Genomic DNA, 19,987 nt, shown 5'->3' on the forward strand with positions numbered 1-19,987 from the left:
ATCCGCCCCTGCATCTTAAGCATATTTGAATTAATCTGACTTGCACACTAAGTTGTATCATGTTATTTTGAAGTATAGGGGGCTTTTTACAGTGATTCGTGAAGGCCTCTTTGCTGGTCCATATTAGGCGCCCAGGCTCCTAATATGGACCATTTGTGAATTTGTTGGTATTTAGTTTTTGCTGAATGTCTATTAAAGCTAATTCACTCTTACTAAGCATAACAGTTAACCTAAGAGAGAAGGACTACGAAACACAAAATGAAACTTCTTCGCAAGAAAACAAGCTAGTTATCAGCAAGAAACAAAAAGTGGTCCATATTAGGCAATCTTCCCCTACAGCTGCAGTCTATCACGTAAGCTTAAGTTTCATGACCGTAAACTAATAAATGTCATTATTACGAAGAGGGGATCATGTGGGAGTTATTGGAAATAACTGCCTGGTTTGCTTTGCGATGTCAGCTACTTATCGGCTTTATCTCAGTCCCCAGCAGCAGAGGGTAATCACAGGCAATGGCTACTGAACTGAGTCTGAAAATAGACACTCATCAAAAAAATAAGCATGCAAGTGTTGTTTTTAGAATAGTGGGTACACAGACGCGTTGCTATTTATCATTACATAAATTATATTATACAAAATCTGTTTTAGTTTATGTCTGCATTCGTGGTGAATAGCATCATAATTTATTAAATATTTTGTTTCAGGTGATGGTTACGTCTCAGTCAGCGAATTGCTGTGACGTCATCTTTTCGACTGACGTGCCTTGTCTACTGCTGTCTACGTCACCGAGTTCGGAGCTCATCAGGAGAACAGAAAATGGGAGAAGGAGAGGAATAGTGTTCATCAGATGCAGAGGGAATGTTGTTCGTTTGAAGAATGTTTATGGAAATCTGAGCATAAAATACATAGTGTCCATTGTCTTTGTTCAACTTTGACTACAATCAAATAATAAAATGATATTATCGGTTTCTATTTTCTGGATGTTTGCATTTACGCTATACAGAAAAGAGACCTAACATAAACATGTCTAAAATTTTCAGTTCATACCAATTCAGCAATTCAACAAAAAGATACAAAGTCCAAACAAAGTAACGAACTAAACTTTACCGACCCATTACCCATTTTAACCCTCACGGATGGAGTGTGTCTCAGAGCACTGCTGAAGCAACGATTTGTCTTTGTGTCGCAGATGAGGATAAAAACAGTCAAAACATTCACCAATTATCCCACATGTCTTTAGTGTTGCCAGCCAAATGAAACTTGATGCGGTTTGTCAGTTCGCATCTCCCACCACTGAAAATGTGATTAACATTTCCGGTAATATGCTACGGGGCTACAGACTGTGCAGCATGCCAAAATAGAACCATGCACATACTAGGTCTTAACATTTTCTTACGTAATCACACACAATGTCTTGACAAAAACTACCCAAGATAGAAAGAACTCTCGAACTCATCAAAACTTCTAGAGTTCCATGTTGGCTTTAGACGTAATTAGTTGGGACATGCAGAACCAGACCGGGTACTTCCTCTTTATGCGTCTTATGCTAACCAGGATAATAAATAATTCGTCGCATAATTGCAGTGTTTGACGCCTTGCAAGAAAGTCAATAAAACTTGCTATTTTTTCTAAATGGATAGACGAGTGAAGCGTGGCTGAAAGCCTAAGGGGATCTGTCCAGGGAAACCTGAGGTGCACTCCATCTTTAAATAAAATAAAGTATCTAGACATTATAATGCGAAAAGGAAGTTATCTCTCTTTTGTGTGTGTGTGTGTGTGTGAATTATACATACTTCTATTTAGGGTAATCAGCCGATTCTTTTCACATTCAAAGAAAACGGTTGGTATTGAAGGTTTTTTTAATGTTTTTTTTAAATGTACACATTAACCAAAAGTTTGACAACAATTCTAGTTAGGAATATTGTTTGAGCTGTCAAGAAAGACGTATATTGATAGTCATAAAAACCTTTTTCCAGGTCAGAAAGTACAATGTAAATGTATTACCAAAATTGTCAAAATAATGATTTTGAAGAATGTAAAATGCAATGTTTGGTGGGATGCGTGCAGAGATCTGGAAAGTTTTGACAAAACAGGTGTAATCAGAATTAAAATATCACGTTGAAGGTTGACATTGTTGACTGACTTGCTAAAAAACCACTCTGTGTTTGAGCGTGATTGTGTTGTGTACAAGCAAGTCTCCAACATGGTGCCACTGCGCCATTTAACACACACACACCCACACATGTAGCCTGCGACTAATTTTCACTTAATTGAGAAAGGATGCAGATTCCAATTTTTGGATACTTATCTCATGGAACAATGAAATTCATTTTCAATTCATGTTTTATTACAATGCACATGTTATTAGCAAATTATCAATAGACATACAGACAGACACACACAGACACACACAGACACACACACACACACATATTTAAACTGACATACCTCCGCAGGAACAGACAGACAGACATGCACACACACACTCATTTTAAATAAGTACAGGTACATACACACATTTTAAACAGAGGCACCTGAATAACTGAAAAAACTTAATTACAAACACAGCAGAGGGAACAGTGACTAGAATCTGAACATTCAACAACACACACACACCATATAAACAGTGATGTCGTACAGTGAACGCCCTTTCGAGGAAGCAAATGCAAAATGTAAAACCAATGGCATTCATAAACTGACATTTTTTCAATTCACTGAGGAAAAAGAAATTATTGGGCAGCAAGCAACACCTCAATATCATGCTTTTGCTCTACATATATCAGCAATTTGACATTTTTCTCTTAAATCTAAAGCATACTTGCCAGGTTTAGGCATTTGGTCGGATGCACCTTTAGAATAAGACAGATACAATGTAATTACATAATTATGACGAGCTTACCTGAGTAAGTGAAGTCTAATTGTGGTTTTATTGACCACAATGTAGAGAGGAAAGGGATTACGTGAGATAGAACGCGGGAATACGTCACTGTTTAACGACGTGTAAATGGTGCAGAGAAAAGAGAAAGAGAGAGGAAAGGGATAGGGAGGGAAAACGGTTATCGGTATAACTCTGAAGACAACTTAGGGCGAGGCACTAATCCCTTTCCTCTCTACATTGTGGTCGATAAAACCACAATTAGACTTCACTTACTCAGGTAAGCTCGTCATAATTATGTAATTTTATCTCCCACAATTCCGAGAGGAATGGGTCACGTGAGACTTTAAAGTCTGCAGCATTTACACCCTATCACTGTCGATGAATTGAAATACATATAAACCTACCCCAATTCTTCATGACAGAACAGCCTGTCCAAAACTCCTCCCACTGTCCACTGGTTTCTTGTAAAAAGTTGTGAAGGTGTTAGCCCGACGCCAACCAACAGTCTTCAGAATGGTTGCCAGAGGAATTTTACTTGCAGCTTTACCAGATGCAGCGGAACGAGTTGAATGCGGCGTAAATATTGTCATGTCAATACCCGCTTTTTGTAATCCAATCTTTGTCCATCGACGGATAGTATCTCTCGACACCGCTTTGTGAGGGGCTGTCCAACTGATAAAGAGTCTCGTTTCCGTTCCTCTAAATGCACGAGTTCTTTTGACATATTGTTTCAAATAATGTACAACACAAATTGCCAAATCAGACGGAAAGGCACAAAATACCACTTCATTTTGATGTTGGTTTGGGCCAGAAGTTTTGAGCAAATCCCCAAACGTACATCGTACATCATCCTTTGTCCAACTCATGTTACGCAAGTCCATCAACCAAATCGCCTGTCCCCTTTGACTAGAGACCAACAAGCACAACAGCACAGTTTTAAGCGTCAATTGCGCCAGCGATAAAAATTTTGCCGGTGACCATTCTTTTAAAAATTTTAGCACTAGATTAGCGTCCCAGGTCACACAATTACGAGGCAAAGCTGGCCGTCTGTTGAAAGCTCCTTTCAAAAACTTCTTCACCAATGGATGACAACCCACTGAACAATTATCCTGAAGGGACAATGCGGAAACAGCGCTTCGTGCCATGTTCAAACTGCTGTATCCTTTGCCTTCTTGGAACAGTTTTGTTAAAAACCTTATCAACTCATGTGGAGAGGCACAAAAGGGATCTCTATCCCGTTCAAGGCAATGCTGAAGCCAGCGTTTGAAATATGACTCGTAGTTACGCTTCGTACCCTCTCTCCAGGCTGACATGATAATGTCTGTTGCTTCATCCTGAATTCCCTGTTTCTGAAGGGCTTTCCGGACAAGGAACATGCTACTAGTTTCATCTTCTTCAGTAGTGGGTGGTGCTCCCCTGTCAGTGGATGAATGAGTAAGTTTTCTTTTCGGGGCAACAGGACCGGCAGTTCTACTAGTAGACGCAACAGTTTCGTGAACCACACTTGCGTTGTCCATAATGGCACCACCAGCACACACTCCGCCTCTAAGACTTCTATCCTTTGGAGCACTCTTGAAATGAGACTGAAAGGCGGAAAACAGAACGCTTTGAACAATGACCAGTCTAAGGAAAATGCATCAATGGCAAATGCATCTGGGTCAGGTTTCCATGAAACCTACTTTGAAGCAAATAAGTCTACATCACAGAGACCAAACCGATTGATGACTTCTGCAAACACTTGTGTGTCCAAATGCCATTCAATGTTGTGTCTATCCACACGGGATTCTGCATCTGCCTCTATATTTAGGCAACCCGGTAAGTGTGTTGCTGTTACACAATTACTATGTGATAAGCACCACAACCAAATGTCTCTGGCAATGTCGTTGCACAAAACTTTTGTGCTGCCCATGTTATTAATACAAGCAACAGTGGTGCTATTGTCTGTAAGTAACTGAATGTAAGAGTGACATAATCCCCTGCAAAGGGATTTCAGGGCAAAGTAGGCTGCTTTAAGTTCCAAACAATTAATATGTTCAAAAGCTTCTTCCTTAGTCCACATTCCCCCTGTGGTGCTACCCTGACACTCCGCCCCCCACCCTGTTTTCAAAGCATCTGATTTTACTATTACAGTAGGTATGCCTCTGCTAACAGGGGAAGGATATTGCTTGACATTATCAATCCACCAGAGAAGGTCTGAACGAACTTGTTCTGAAACCACAAGTTCTGCATCAAAGTCACCTTTCCTAACAGCAAGGGCTTGATTTTTTGCGATCTCTAATCGTTTAAAAAAGAGAGGTGCAATCCAAACACCCGGTTGGGCAGCCACTAAATATCCGATAACTTCAGCCAACTGCCTAATTGTACACTTCGTTCTTCCAGCTAAATCAGCGCACTTAGTGCGAATTTTATCAACTGTCCGGGGGGTCAGAGAAACTAACATGTTCTGAGAATCAAGCTGAAACCCTAAAAACTCAATGCATTGAGTAGGTGTAAATACTGACTTCACAGGATGCACAGTAAAGCCCAAACGATCCAACAAAGCACATGTATCTAACACTGCTGCCTGGCATTCTTCAAAAGTGTCTCCTTGCAAAAGGGTATCATCAATGTATATCAGAAGGGTATGGCCAGATAAACGTAAGTGGGCCAATACAGGCTTCAGTAGTTTCGTGAAAATGCGGGGAGAATCACGATATCCCTGTGGAAGAGCCAGGAACTCAAAAGTTTTGCCATGAAACTGAAATCTGAAATATTTTCTGAACTTGTGAGCGATGCGTATGGAGAAATATGCATCTTTTAGATCAACTGAGGCAAAAAAGCAATCTTTTTTCATTAATGACACTGCGTTTTTTAATGTATCCATCTTGAAGTGAATTTTTTCAATTGTCTGATTCAAATTTTTTAGGTTTAAAATCACCCTTTGACTACCATCTTTTTTCTGACGCAAGAAAATACTTGATAAAAGTTGATCTGGCCGTTGATCCACCTCTTGAACAATCTGTTTCTCCACTAGCTTCGCTACTTCATTAGCCACTAGCTCATCCTCGGAAGAAGAAAATCTAATTTCTTTCCTGTCTGGAATGTGTTCACCAGTGATCATAAATTCAATTTCAATTCCTGCGACTTGCTGAAGGATCCATCTATCAGAAGTTAACTGTCTCCAACTATTTAAATGATCAGCAACTTTTCCACTATGAAAGTTCTCAGGAGTATTCACAAATTTTGAACTAACCTGTTCCCTTAAAATAGAAACAGCTGGCGCACAAATATCAGATTCTAATCCCGTTTTGTTTTCTTGGAGGGAATCCCGCTCTGTTGGGAGTGGAACTTGGGAGAGAATTTGTGTCCTGTCTGTCGGTTGGAGAAACCTCTTCTCTGCTGGTACTGTTGTCTCTGCTGAAACTGTTGTCGAGGCCGCCCTTGGTAGAACTGACGACTTCTGGTGGCGTTTTTTGAAAGGGACTGTGACAGTGTGGATGATAATTTTATGTTCTTTACTGCATCGTCGACCCTTTTCGCTAGATCCTCCCCAAACAAAAACTCGTTAGACGTCAGTTTGAAATTTAGCTGCGCATTGCATAAGGCCCTGCAGTCTTGGCTAAGTGTCGGCCGGAGTGCTTCGCGCCGCACTTGTGACAGGTCCTTGTGTGAAGCCATAAGAAGGCGAGCCGCATCAGCCAGTTTGCTAAAGCTGTCACGCTCACTCATCTTCCGACTTGCTGGTTTTTCTTTGAGGTCGGACATAAGCTGAGCGATAATTTTCAGCGCACAACCTACTTGTTCCTGAACAAAGGACAGGTTCGAGTCTCTTTTCTTTGCAAACTTGTCCAACAGTTTGCCATCTAATTCCTGATTTAGAGTCGGCGTTCGAAGCGACGTGACATTTTTGGGCCGCGGATAGTTCTGAAGAGTGTCTCGCACACGTGCCCGATCTGATGGAAGAAGAAGTCCTTCCTCAAAACGATCTGCCAGAGATGGATGAATCCCCTCGCCAACTGTATCCACTATACTATGCCTGCGTCAAAATCATTGTCCGAAGCAACATCCGTTTCTTCAGCCGAATCAAACTCATTTTCGAACTGCTCATGAGCAAATCTAACCGAAGCACCGTCTTTTCCATCCGCTTGCGACTCTTGCGCCGAACTGCTTTCGGTTCCATGTGACTCGGTTGCACGCGATGTTGAAGCAACAGGCGTCGCATTAAGCTTACCAACTTTCTTCAAATCAGATAGTCTGCCAGACAAGGCAGTCATTGTCTCAAAAATTTTGTCCATTTTCAGAGCAACTTCACAATCACGTGGGCCAGACGAGCTCTTCTCTATCGAAAGAGACTTATCAACTCCCGCCTTTTCTGACGGTATCACTTCAGAAGGTTGTGCCTTCGCCGATTTCTTGCCGGTTTTCTTCCCGCCAGCAGCACATTCACCACCTCCCGAGTCCGCCATATTACCGAACAAAAACCACACGAAAAAGTTATATTGATTCCTGCAGACGAACAAGCGCCCCCGTTGCAGTATGAAACATTTCAAAATCCACTCCAAAGATTTTCAAATCTTCAATGGACTAGTGCCCAGCCTTAGCACAGCGGGCCTTCTGTGGCCCATAGTTCGCCTTAGGCGATAGTAATATTGCTGTAATCGAGACAGCTGCTGAAAAAACAAAGAGGCTGCTTCAGCAAATCGTGACTGACTTTGTCAGCAAATCGTGACTGACTGTGTCAGCAAACCGTGTCCTACATTTCCGTAGCCAAAATAATATGTCATCCTACCAAAACAAGTACCGATCCCGACTGACCTTAGGTCACACCTGCAAAAACAAGTAACGAGCCGACTGACGCCAGTAACATTTCCATGCGAAGGTGCTGCCTTGGCAGCAGTCAAAGAAGACAAGCTAATAGAAGCAAAGTGTAGCGCACTTTTCCAGGAATTTATGGAGAAGGAGCTCATGACCAGGTTGACAAGCCTGAGGGAAGAATTTGTGAAGGGGGCCTCAGGGACTGCAAAGCCTGAGGGCGGGAAGAAGGGGGAGGAAGTAGTTAAGGGAAAGGCTGATAGGGGGAAAGGAGAGGATGATAGCGTCAAACCGTTGGCAGAAATGGCAGAGAGGGATAGAAGAAAGGCAAACTTGGTGTGGTTTGGTGTGCCAGTGAGCAATTCAGACGATGCACAAACCAGAAAATCAGATGACACTATTTTTGTGAAGAAGGCATGCTCGCAGGCCTTGGGGATAGAGGTAGAGATAGCCAGTTGTAAAAGGCTGCACTCGCAGTCGCAGGGGTCAGAGGGAAAGAACAAAAAACCTCTGTTGGTCACGTTGAAGGATGGCACCCAGGTGGATAGTGTTTTGAAGGAAGCCAGAAAACTGAAAGACAATGAAACTTTTAAAGGAGTTTTTATCAAGAAGGACTGTACCCCTTTAGAAAGGGCAGAGATGAAGAAGCTGGTAGAGGAAAGGGACCAGAAGAGGGAAGCGACAAGGGAAAAGAAGGGGACAGAAAAATGGGTCATCAGAAATGGAAGGGTGGTGAATGTGAACAGGAGAAACCAGTCAGTAGACAAACCAGTGACAGAGCAGGGGGTGGGGACAACAGTACTGGAAGAAAATGCGGAGAAGGGAAGAGAGTAAGAGGAAAGAAAGGAACTCTGGGAGGGAAGGGGAGTAAGACAGAGGATAAGAGCTCTAACTTGGGAGCAAACTGTACAAAGAAAAACCTTTTTTGTTTTTACACTAACAGTGATACTCTGCTTAACAAAAGGGCAGAGCTTTTACATGTGATTGAGTGTGATAGGCCTGACATCATTTGTGTAACTGAGATTTTACCAACATTTTTTAGATTTACTGTGGATTTGTGTGAAATAAAGATTGATGGCTACAGTTGTTTTACTAACATCCAGGGGGGTGTACAGGGGGCTAGGGGGGTGGTTATGTACGTACGTGAAGAGTATGGAGCGCAACAGATTGTTCTAGATGGCAACCATGCAAGAGTTTTAGAGTCTGTGTGGTGTGAGATACCACTTGTGGAGGGAGATAAGCTTTTACTGGAAACTGTATACAGGTCGCCAAACAGCTCTGTGGACAATAACAATGCACTGAACACTTTACTGAAAGAAATTACAACGAATAGAACTCATGTGCTAGTGACTGGAGACTTTAACTATCCTGAAGTGAACTGGAGCGAAGGCACGTCACCGTCTAACGCAGAACATAAGGCCACTGTGTTCTTGGACACGATCAGAGGCACTTTCTTGTATCAGCATGTTGTGGACCCTACTCATTGTCGAGGTGATCAGCAACCTACTCTTATTGACTTGGTGTTAACGAATGAGGAAGGCATGGTTGCGAATCTAAAACATCATGCGCCTTTAGGTAAAAGCCATCACCATTGTTTAATGTTTGAGTACATATGCTATGCCAGTAAGATAGACCATGGGTCTGAGGGGAAGTTCGCCTATGCCAGGGGGGACTATGACTCGATGAAAACTAAGTTTGCATCTCTCAACTTAGCGAACAAAATTGAAGGACTCAAAGCACAGGAGGCATGGGACATTTTGTCCAGCAATATAGAGACACTAGTGGGTGAATATGTTCCTCATGTTCGGAGCAATGGACCAAATAGGAAAAGAAAACCTCTGTGGATGAATGAAAAAGCATTGGCCAAAGTGAAAAAGAAACGTTCAGCATATCAGAGATATATGCAAACTAGGGAAGGGGCAGACTACTTATTGTATGCAAAGGCCAGAAACCAAGCTAAGAAGGCATGTAAAAATGCGGTAAAAGATCATGAGAAAGACATTGCTAGAGCTGCTAAGAGCAACCCCAAAGCATTCTACGCTTACGCCAAAAGCAAGATGGCCACCCGAGATGGTGTGCCCGATCTAACTGATAAGAGTGGTAAACAAGCAACGAAAGACAGTGAGAAAGCGGATATGCTTAATGACTTTTTCTGTAGTGTGTTCACGAAAGAAAATCTTGACTACGTCCCTGATTGTGAGGGAAGGAAGTTGAATAATGAATTGAATAACGTAGACATTGACACGAACGCAGTCCTGAAGTTGCTCAAGGCACTTGACGCCTCGAAGTCAACTGGACCTGATAATATGCATCCAAGAGTGTTGAAAGAATTGGCTGACGTTTTAGCTGAAGTTTTAGCGATTGTTTTTAGGGCATCGCTAGCTGAAGGAACAGTACCATATCAGTGGAAGCAGGCAAATGTAACACCCCTTTTCAAGAAGGGCTGTAAGAGCAGTCCAGGCAACTACCGCCCAGTGAGTTTAACAAGCATACCATGCAAACTGTTAGAAAAGTTGATAAGAACCAGTGTTTTCTCTCATTTGACAGCCAACGACTTGTTATCAGATTGCCAGCATGGTTTTGTGGCAAAACGATCATGCGTGACAAACTTAATTAGCGTCATTGACGACTGGACAGATAGCTTAGATGATGGAGTACCGGTTGACGCTGTGTACCTTGATTTTGCTAAGGCATTCGATTGTGTTCCGCATGTGCGGTTACTGAAAAAACTAGAAGCATATGGTATCCATGGACTTGTCAAAAACTGGATCGGTGATTTTCTAAGTGATAGAAAGCAAAGGGTGAAGGTCAATGGGTCTATGTCAGACTGGAAAGACGTCACAAGTGGAGTGCCCCAGGGCAGTGTGCTGGGCCCGGTTTTATTTGTTATATACATTAACGATCTCCCTGGAGTTGTGAGCAGTCTGTGCAGCATGTACGCTGATGATACAAAAGTGTACCGACAAATCAGAACTTGTGAAGATAGCAAGGAAATCCAGAGGGATTTGGACAGTTTGGTCGACTGGGCAGACAAGTGGCAGATGCGCTTTAATGCAGATAAGTGTAAGATATTACAGTTGGGTACAAAAAATCAGAAACTTGTGTATAATATGAGAAAACCTGGCAGCGTGGACAGGGTTGATCTGGAAAGCTCAAGTGCAGAAAAGGACCTTGGAGTCAATGTAGACAGTGAATTGAAATTCTCAAAGCACGTGGAAACACAAGTCAACAAAGCAAACAGAATCCTGGGTCTCATTAGACGGTCTTATGAGCATTTGGACGCAGAAACGCTAAGACTTCTCTTTGTTGCACTTGTACGGCCTCATCTGGAGTTTGCAAATGTGGTGTGGAGTCCCCGACTCGAGAAAGATAAAAATTTGATTGAAAGTGTATTAAGAAGAGCCACGAAGTGTATTCCAGGGTTGAAGACCTTGAGTTATGAAGAGCGTTTGAGAGTTTTGAAAGTTCCAAGCATGTACTATAGGCGTATCCGGGGAGACATGATTGAAGCATACAAATTCGTGCATGGATACTACGATTGCAAGAACCCACTGGAGCTGAATAGCCTTTGTAATACCCGTGGACATCAGTTCAAGCTCAAGAAGAAACAATGCAGAACAGCTCTCCGACAATCTTTCTTCACGAACAGAATCATAGACACGTGGAACTCCTTGGACAAGAATGTGGTAGAAGCGCCGACAATGAACAGTTTCAAAAATCGCTTGGACAATGCACTGAAAGATTATATGTATAGCCCAAATGTCAGTATGCCTCTCACTACACCAGCCAAGAAAAAGTTGATAGAATAGGCCACGGTCAAAAGATCGTGTAGGTTACCTAGCCCAAAGTTAGGCTAGGATAGCAACTGATCAAAAGATCAGACAAAGGCTGATCAGACAAAGGCTTAACAGCCTAAGTACCAGTCTGATAACATAACATAACATAACATAACATGTGTTAGCTTCGACGAATAAAATTCACACGCGAAACGACGCGTTCCCGGTTCAAAGACAAACAAACACCGAAAACTCCAAAGTGTTTCCTTACCTTGCAAGTTGACACAATGATAAACAATCAAATAGTCAATACACTTCAACTAACCTACAACTAAAGCTTGTACAGAGAAAGGTTAGAGAAAAATGAAAGCAAAGCAAAGAGAGACAGTGCACCAACACGTCTTCACAGGACGAAAACCATTCGTTCAGTGACGTATTCCCGCGTTCTATCTCACGTGACCCATTCCTCTCGGAATTGTGGGAGATAAAACTGTATGTATTGCGCTGGATTCTGGTTTTAATAGTCGGGTCCCCTGACATCCAGGAACGCATCAAGTGAGAATAACTTTTTACCTAGGTGAAAATCTCTATGGAAACTTCCACCCAAGGTGAAAGATGGGAGGTGGGAGGGAATCTGTGTAAAGTATGGTAAGTATGCTTATTAAAAGTAGATTTAAGAAAAAATCTCAGTTTCAATTGCACATACTATACCATACCTTACAATGACCTGACTTTAAAAAACAGGCGGAAGGGTTCGCTAGTGTTGAGGTGCTGCAGTAACATGGGTGGGAGCCCAAAATGTTGCCAGGGCTGAACATTTTGGAAGGCCGGGGTCCAGGGGCCGCTAAGGCTCCGGCGGGGTGCAGGGGCAGCGCCCTTGCTGGGGGGTCTAGGGGGGCAGCGCCCCCCATCCGAAAATGAATTTTAGCATTTTAGGGATGGTTTAGGTGGCCTCTCCTGACTTGTAAATTTTAGAACAAACAAGCTTTTTGGAGATGCATAATATATACATCTTGTAAACTTGAAGGTTTTTGTAACTGACCAGCTGAAAATTAATTTTAGCATTTCATGAGGGGGCTATTTGAGCCTCTGCTGGCTTTAAAACTGATAACAGCAAACAAACAACAACAAACGGGGGAGGGGGGTGGAGAATGCACAAAATCAAAAACCTCAATACTTGAAGATGTTTGGTTGTATCACTCTTGCTTTGGGGGTCTACAAAAACAAGTGGTAAACACATTTCAAGAAGGGTTTTTAGAAGCTCCTATAAGCTTAAACAGAATCTTAAAATTGGAGATGCACAAAAGTAAAAAATCTTGTAAACTTGAAGGTTTTTGTAACTAACCAGCTGAAAGTGAATTTTTAGCAATTCAAGAGTTGCTATTTGAGCCTCTCCTGGCTTTAAAACTGAAAACAGCACACTTTTTTGGGGGGGCGGGGAAGGGGGGGGGGGGGGGGGGGGGGGAGGAATGCACAAAATCAAAAACCTCTATACTTGAAGGTGTTTGGTTGCATCACTCTTGCTGGGGGGTCTACAAAAACAAGTGGTAAACAAATTTCAAGAAGGGTTTTACAAGCGGCTTAAACAAAAACTTAAAATTGGAGATGCACATAATTAAAAAATATTGTAAACTTGAAGGTATTTGATTTCATCACCTACTTTTGTCTTTGTTTAAAGCAAATGTTTACTGCATTAAAGGAAAATCGCCATGCAAACAAAGCAAACACAGAAAATAACAGTCACCTCCCTTGTACTACACATTTTTACTTGTAGCTTATGATTTTATCATTGCAGGTGGTATATTCTCAAATAATTGTTGAACCATAGCTTGAACCAAATGAGAAACAAGTTTCAAGTCTGTTTGTTTCAATTAAACACCTTCAACAGAAGAAGGTTTAGACAAGAACGGTTATATCCCTTGCTAATGCTATACACAGTCTTCTGATGCTGCTTTTCAATTCATCATTTCAGGAGTTATATTCTAAAATTATTGTTGAATCATAGCCTGAATTAAAAGAGAAATATGTTTAAATTAAGTGTGTTTCATTTGCAAACTTTCTAAAGGACTCAATGTATCAGAAGGTAAATACCACTGGTTCACAGAATAGGAATGCACATTTTTTCTACCACACCACAGAAGGTCTCTGAATCCCTGCAAGTTGTGGGTGAGCAGAGTTTTCAAATAGATAGCAACTAAGATGCCACATTCGCCAGGATGACATAGCTGCTCCCTACATGTCACTCAATTTGGTCAATTTGGTATTGGTGAAAGGTAGTTGCCAGGGATTAACAAAAAAAGTATATAAAAGAAATAATTCCAAAATTCTTCCTGGGACGGAAATCCGCCAGGGACGGAAATCCGTCAGGGACGGAAGAAATCCCACCCCTGCAGTAATCTGCTGTTGAGTGACCACTAGAAAGGCGATGCCAAAGGATCTGTCAACACGAAGTCTGCAAGTATCGCGGAGATGGAAGTTAAAAAAGGAATTTTTTGACCTCCAGAAAGCAAATTCCATGATGTCGCGGAATGGGGAGTTATGGATTAAGGCCAATGAGGTAGACCATGCCAACCTCACAGCTCGCTCAGAGGAGAGGACTTAAGGGGCCAGTGCCACCTAGGGGAGGGTGTACTTTTTGTTATTTGTCTAGCTGCCATTTTTCAGTCAAAATGTTTGAAACTTGGGCAAGACATCAATCATAGAGTATAGTTTTCTGCTATATGAGTATTTTGTTGTTTAAATAAAAAAATGTGAAGCAATTTGTCTAAATATGCTATTTTTATTACACAAAATATGGAGTTGGGTTTGACACAATATTTTCACACACACTCACTTTCCATACTTTTTTTCTATGGTTTATATGATTTGTTATCTGGATCCTTACAGACAGGCAAGTGGAAATATCCATTAGTCTATAAAGTGTGATAAGTCAAATAATCATATTTTAATATAACAATAAATATATGAAACGGAACAAAAATTGGGTTCTTTATTGGTTTCAGACATTTCCTTCTGTAAGGATCCAGATAATTACAAGACCAAACAGCATGCACAGTTTTAAAGCTCTATTAATAAAAAATAAAATAATTAGAGTGTAAAAAGGAGCTCATTCATGTATTTTTAAAACTATTCTTCACAATCTTCAAACAATTTGACTTATAAATGGCAGCTAGACAAAAATAACAAAAGTACACCCTCCCCTAGGTGGCACTGGCTCCTTAAGTCATATTCCTTTGGACTTGGCAGGCTGAAGAATTCTAGGGGAACTCATTTTTCTTCAAGAAAAGGAAAGATCTCACTGAAGTAAGGCGAAAACTCAATTAGGTAGGTGACCAGTTCCTTACGCACCCAGGTGAGAGAAATTCAAGTTTTACACCCTCACAGCAAAGCCATTAGGGGCATGCTCCTAGGTTTCACCCCGACTTAAGATGAGATACACAAGTGTATGCGTGTTTAGGTGGTATCAGCCATCTGCACTTTTGGCAGAATGACCTAGGTCTTTTACGAGCCACTGTGGTGACACGGGGGTGGGACATGGAAACCATCCCTGGGTCTGCATGTATAGTTAACCCGTGTCCGTCCCGGCCTGGATTCGAACCCGCGACCCTAGGATCACAAGTCCAGTGCTCTACCACCTGAGCTACCCGGGTCTCCCCACACACCCAGGTAAAGAAGTGATTCTTATTTGGTAAATTCCCGGATGTCAGGGGACCCGACTATTTACCACAATCCAGCGCAATACATACAGTTATATTTCTTATTTTAAGAAATCCGGCGCAATACGGACAGTTATCTTTTTTTATCTAAAAGGTGTGACTAACCTACCTCCCCAGGCTAAGCAATTATACAGTATGTGCAATTAAAACAGCATTTTCTGTTCACTCCACAGATAATTAGCTCTTCTGAACATTCATAGCTACATCGGTATATCTGTCACTGATTCCACAACACTCATGAACTATAGTACCAAATATTTTTTACTCATTCAAGGCGCGTCTAAATTTCCCGTGTTCCCTGCCAGAGCGCAATTTAGAGCCATTTTGAAAAAATTTTAAAAAATCAACAACACAAGATAACCTTACATACCTTTATATTTTTGCAAAGTTTGGAACTTATTTTAGAAAATATATGAAACATTTGAAAGTACATACCTTTTGTTGTCTTCATATCCAGGCAAAATATCCAATTTGAAAAAAAACAAAAAACTTTTTTGTTCTTGAATGAAACACCAGTAACTCACTGTTGCAGTACTTTTTCCTCACAAAATCAAGCTGATATGCACTGTTTCAAATGTCAAGAGTGTTGCTGGTGAATCAGAAACAAAAATGACTGTTAAATAGACTTGAACTGGTGAGTGTCAAACATAATCGAGGCGCGTCTAAATTGTGTTCCCTCAAATCGCACAATTTTGACCCATTTTTAAAAAAATAATAAAAATCAACAACACAAAATAACCTTACCTACCTTACATTTTTGCACAGTTTGAAACTTGCTCTTTTAGAAAATATATGAAACATTTGAAAGAACATACCTTTTGTTGTCTTCACATCCAGTCAAACTCAGACATGAGACCAGCAAATGTTCAAAAAGTAGGAAAGTAAGCCAGGGTCCAGGGGCCGCTTAGGCCCCTGGTGGGGTCCAGGGGCAACGCCCCGGTAGGGGGTTCAGGGAAAATGAATCTTAGAATTATAAAGGCCATTTTGGGGCCTCTCCTGATAGCAAAAAATTAGATCATGCCTTTTTAAAAAGCTATAAAAACCACAAGAATAATATGTTTTAGCATTTTAAACAAAAGTGTAATTTATAACAATCACACACACACACAAAACTTACTTGAAAACTTTCAGAAAAACACTCTTCCTGAGCCAACAGCACAACAAGGAACCACTCAAGTCTCACAAGCATTGTGAAGCAGGAGTATACAAGTTCTCAGAAGCATGAAGAGTGTCACCGTCAGGGCAAGTGTAAGCAATTCTAAAGAAGAAATTGATGTCTGCTTTATTTTAGTACTTCTAGTATGTGGTTCACAAACTCTTTTGGCAGGACAGAGAGAGAGAGAGAGAGAGAGAGAGAGAGAGAGAGAGAGAGAGAGAGAGAGAGAGAGAGAGAGAGAGAGAGAGAGAGAGAGAGAAAGAGAGAGGAAGATTCAGATTTATAAGAAAGCTTACCTCGGTTGCAGAAACATCGGAGGTTGTTGTCTGACGTGCTTCCAAGAGCCCTCTGTGCTTCTTGCTTTCAATGTGACGAACCAACACCTTTTTTCCACCAAGTAGCATGGGGCAACCATATTTTTCATTGGATTTTTTTCGAACTTTTTCGAACCCCCCCCCCCCCCCCCCACACACACACACACTTTTGCAAGACACAGTGTTGTGGGCTTTCTGTTGTGTTACCAGCCAGTGGTTTTTCTTACTTTTTTACCTCTTTAAACTCATGCATATATAGTTATGACCAAACAGAAGAAATTGACTGTTGTAATTTGTATTTGTAATAATTACAATACAACACAATGGGTAATTTTAATGATATGAAATATCAAAGTGATAAAATTACCATACCCAAAAAATCCTTTGAAGGGCATACAGAAACAGTTGTAACTTGATCCAATATCGTACCTGTTTCCCAATTTGACTGTGTTGTACTCTGTTCGTGTCAAAGTCAACACTGCCCCTCCCCCCCCCCCCCCCCCCATCCCATCACCACCACCACCACCACCACAACTGGTCAACATGCTTCACTTTCAATTCAAACTAAACTTCCATCCGCACAGTTTCTTTCGGTTGCCAGTTTGAGAAATATCAGCGCGAACGAATCAGCCTAATCATTTCAACACGCTATCCGACTCGCTGTATTCCGCCATGATGGCATCTTCTCACTTAAGGTTTCGCCAATGCATTCGAATCGTCGTCAGCCATTTCTTTTGTTGGATTCTGTACTTACCAAAGAACAGTTTCGGCGATTTAGACTTTCATCTTTCTGAAAAAAAGTATCCATACGCAGAATTGCTGTGTGAAGCGTCGGAAAAGCGCAGATGTGCCACATTGTCGGAACAACAAAATAGCAGACAGCCGCCAAAATTATACCTTCGGGTCACGTGACTCTCGCTCGGAAGCCTTCGGCATTCTCCGTAACTACTTGTCGAAGAGGGGGGTAGGTCGTTTCCTCCATTGAAATGGGAACCTTTACGGAACTTTCCCCTTATTTTTTCAGTTGCTAATGAAAGATGAAACACCCGAAAAGTTCGCTTGCATTTATTTTATAGAATTCTCGCGACCTGGCGAAAAAAATGTCGATGCACCTCTAGCCCTATGTATCTGCTAGAGGTACCGGTCAGTATCGTCCACAACCAACCACTCAAAACGACGTACTTTGCCGTAACCTGACCCTGGGGTCCGGAGCCAAATCGCCGACCGGATTTTTGAGTGGGCGTGGTTTGCAGCGAGAGTTATCTTTTCCTAGCTTGCCCCATGCATAGATGCTACACCAAGTCCGTATTTCACCACGCAGTGGCCGTTGTCGCACCACGTGCACACGGCCTGACCGGGAATGGTTATCTTGGCGATACTGTCGCCAATGAGCTGGCGCCTTTCTTTCTTGTTGATAGTGACAGTCACTTCTTCTGACAGCCAGTTGGCTTTCCACTTGTTTTTCACACTTTGGTCGTCGATCGTAAGGGCTTCCACAGCCGACAAAACAATACGGAATCCAGACGCCATGATGCTACCTTTTTCACCTTCGGCGTTAGGAGATCGGCAGCCAATCAAAACAACCTGCAAACCGCCATCGGTGAATAATTAAGCCCCGGCGATAATCGTCGGAGATCGACAGCCAATCAAACGCGACCCATGATACTGCTTTGGGTTCACGCGAGTGCTGGGGTGCGAATGCACTGACTTCAGACGCAGACAGCTTCAGCTGAACGGTTCATACCACCACCTATGGGTTCACGCGAGTGCTGGGGTGCGAATGCACTGACTTCAGACGCAGACAGCTTCAGCTGAACGGTTCATACCACCACCCCCCTCCCCCCTTTTTTCTCAACGAATTTGCATCGATCTCAAGAATGGTCTGTGAGCTAAGGAAAATATCGGAATTCCGATAAAAATCGGACTAGTCCCATGTCTGCAAACTACCTCTTTGAAGCAAAAAACAAACAAACTTTCTACGTCATGGGTTCATCATACACAATGTCATGATCGACACTTTCATTGTCCGAATCATCACCCAAATTATCGTCCATTGGCACAAACTTGTCACCAGAATCTAAAATATCATCTCCACTATCATCATCACTAAGGTCAAGATCAGAACCGTACTGAATAACAAGTTCTAGCACTCTTTTCAAGTTACTACGTCTTGTAGCAGAACGATCCGCCATCTTGGAAAAGTCAAAACACGTGGGTCGCACACCGTCAACAAAATCAAATTAATCCCAACAATTGAAGGGAAGGAACTGTTTACAGTGAATGGTTCCACTGTAGACAGATAGAAGGTTATTGCGGGGGTTGTTTCCCTTGGTCAGCAGGGCCGTTTACACTGTTAAAAATTCGTGATATCCGTCGGAACTAAACTACAGACATGCGGGCAACGCAAAACACAGGTGTCGGAATTCCAATTCCGATACACAGCGAATGAGTTAAAGACTGTTCTGCTAAATGTTTAGAATTAGGTACAGTGAGCTGACTGATCCAGAATGGCATTGCATGATCTGTCAGTACAAATACAACAAATCACATCCAGCATTACAAAACAACTTCAATGTAACTGGTCATTCTTTCACTCACAAAACTATAATAGGCAGAAGTATATTCTTCTCAAAGATACTAAAAATGGTACCACAATGAACATGTTTTGCAACACGAAAACACACACACACACACACATCTCTAAACATACACAAAGGAGCATAGTAGACTCTGCCATTCACAAAAACATGTGTTTCTTGTTCTAACAAGAAGGGCAAAGCCCATACGACTCACATGCTTGACCTTGACCTTTACATGACCTTGACCTTCAGGGTCAAGGTCAAATAACTAAACCTAGCAATGACATCATACACTAAGAACTGCTTTACACATTTTTCCTACCAAAATACATGTGACCTTGACCCAAGGTCAAGGTCATCCAAGGTCATGCAACACAAAGCTGTTAATTCAAGACATAGGAAGTACAATGGTGCTTATTGGCTCTTTCTACCATGAGATATGGTCACTTTTAGTGGTTCACTACCTTATTTTGGTCATTTCATAAGGGTCAAAGTGACTTTGACCTTGATCATATGTGACCAAATGTGTCTCATGATGAAAGCATAACATGTGCCCCACATAATAAGTTTGAAACAGTTATCTTCCATAGTTCAGGGTCAAGGTCACTTCAAAATATGTATACAATCCAACTTTGAAGAGCTCCTGTGACCTTGACCTTGAAGCAAGGTAAACCAAACTGGTATCAAAAGATGGGGCTTACTTTGCCCTATATATCATATATAGGTGAGGTATTGAATCTCATTGTCTCATGCTGCAGTTTGTGGAGAAGGAGGTGTGA

The 19,987-nt window shown here is 41.8% G+C and overlaps 1 protein-coding gene and 1 long non-coding RNA gene across 2 annotated transcripts in view; one reads left to right on the forward strand and one right to left on the reverse strand.

Annotated features, from left to right (window-relative positions):
• The window catches only part of LOC138959030 (sensorin-A-like), a 51,099-nt gene extending 48,974 nt beyond the window's left edge, over window positions 1-2,125 (forward strand). Inside the window, exon 4 of the mRNA XM_070330395.1 lies at window positions 703-2,125. Within this exon, the coding sequence (XP_070186496.1) occupies window positions 703-737 (35 nt within the window). The 3' untranslated portion in view covers window positions 738-2,125. The remainder of the gene's footprint in view (window positions 1-702) is intronic.
• Window positions 2,126-12,889: 10,764 nt separating this feature from the next.
• LOC138959031 (uncharacterized) lies at window positions 12,890-19,986 on the reverse strand. The gene is made up of 2 exons (XR_011453575.1): window positions 18,380-19,986; window positions 12,890-18,297 (listed from the first exon to the last, which is right to left on the reverse strand). It is a non-coding gene; the product is annotated as an uncharacterized lncRNA (long non-coding RNA).
• Window position 19,987: the final 1 nt, after the last annotated feature.

The sequence above is a fragment of the Littorina saxatilis genome, linkage group LG2 (assembly GCF_037325665.1).
Source record: "Littorina saxatilis isolate snail1 linkage group LG2, US_GU_Lsax_2.0, whole genome shotgun sequence".
NCBI lineage: Eukaryota > Metazoa > Mollusca > Gastropoda > Littorinimorpha > Littorinidae > Littorina > Littorina saxatilis.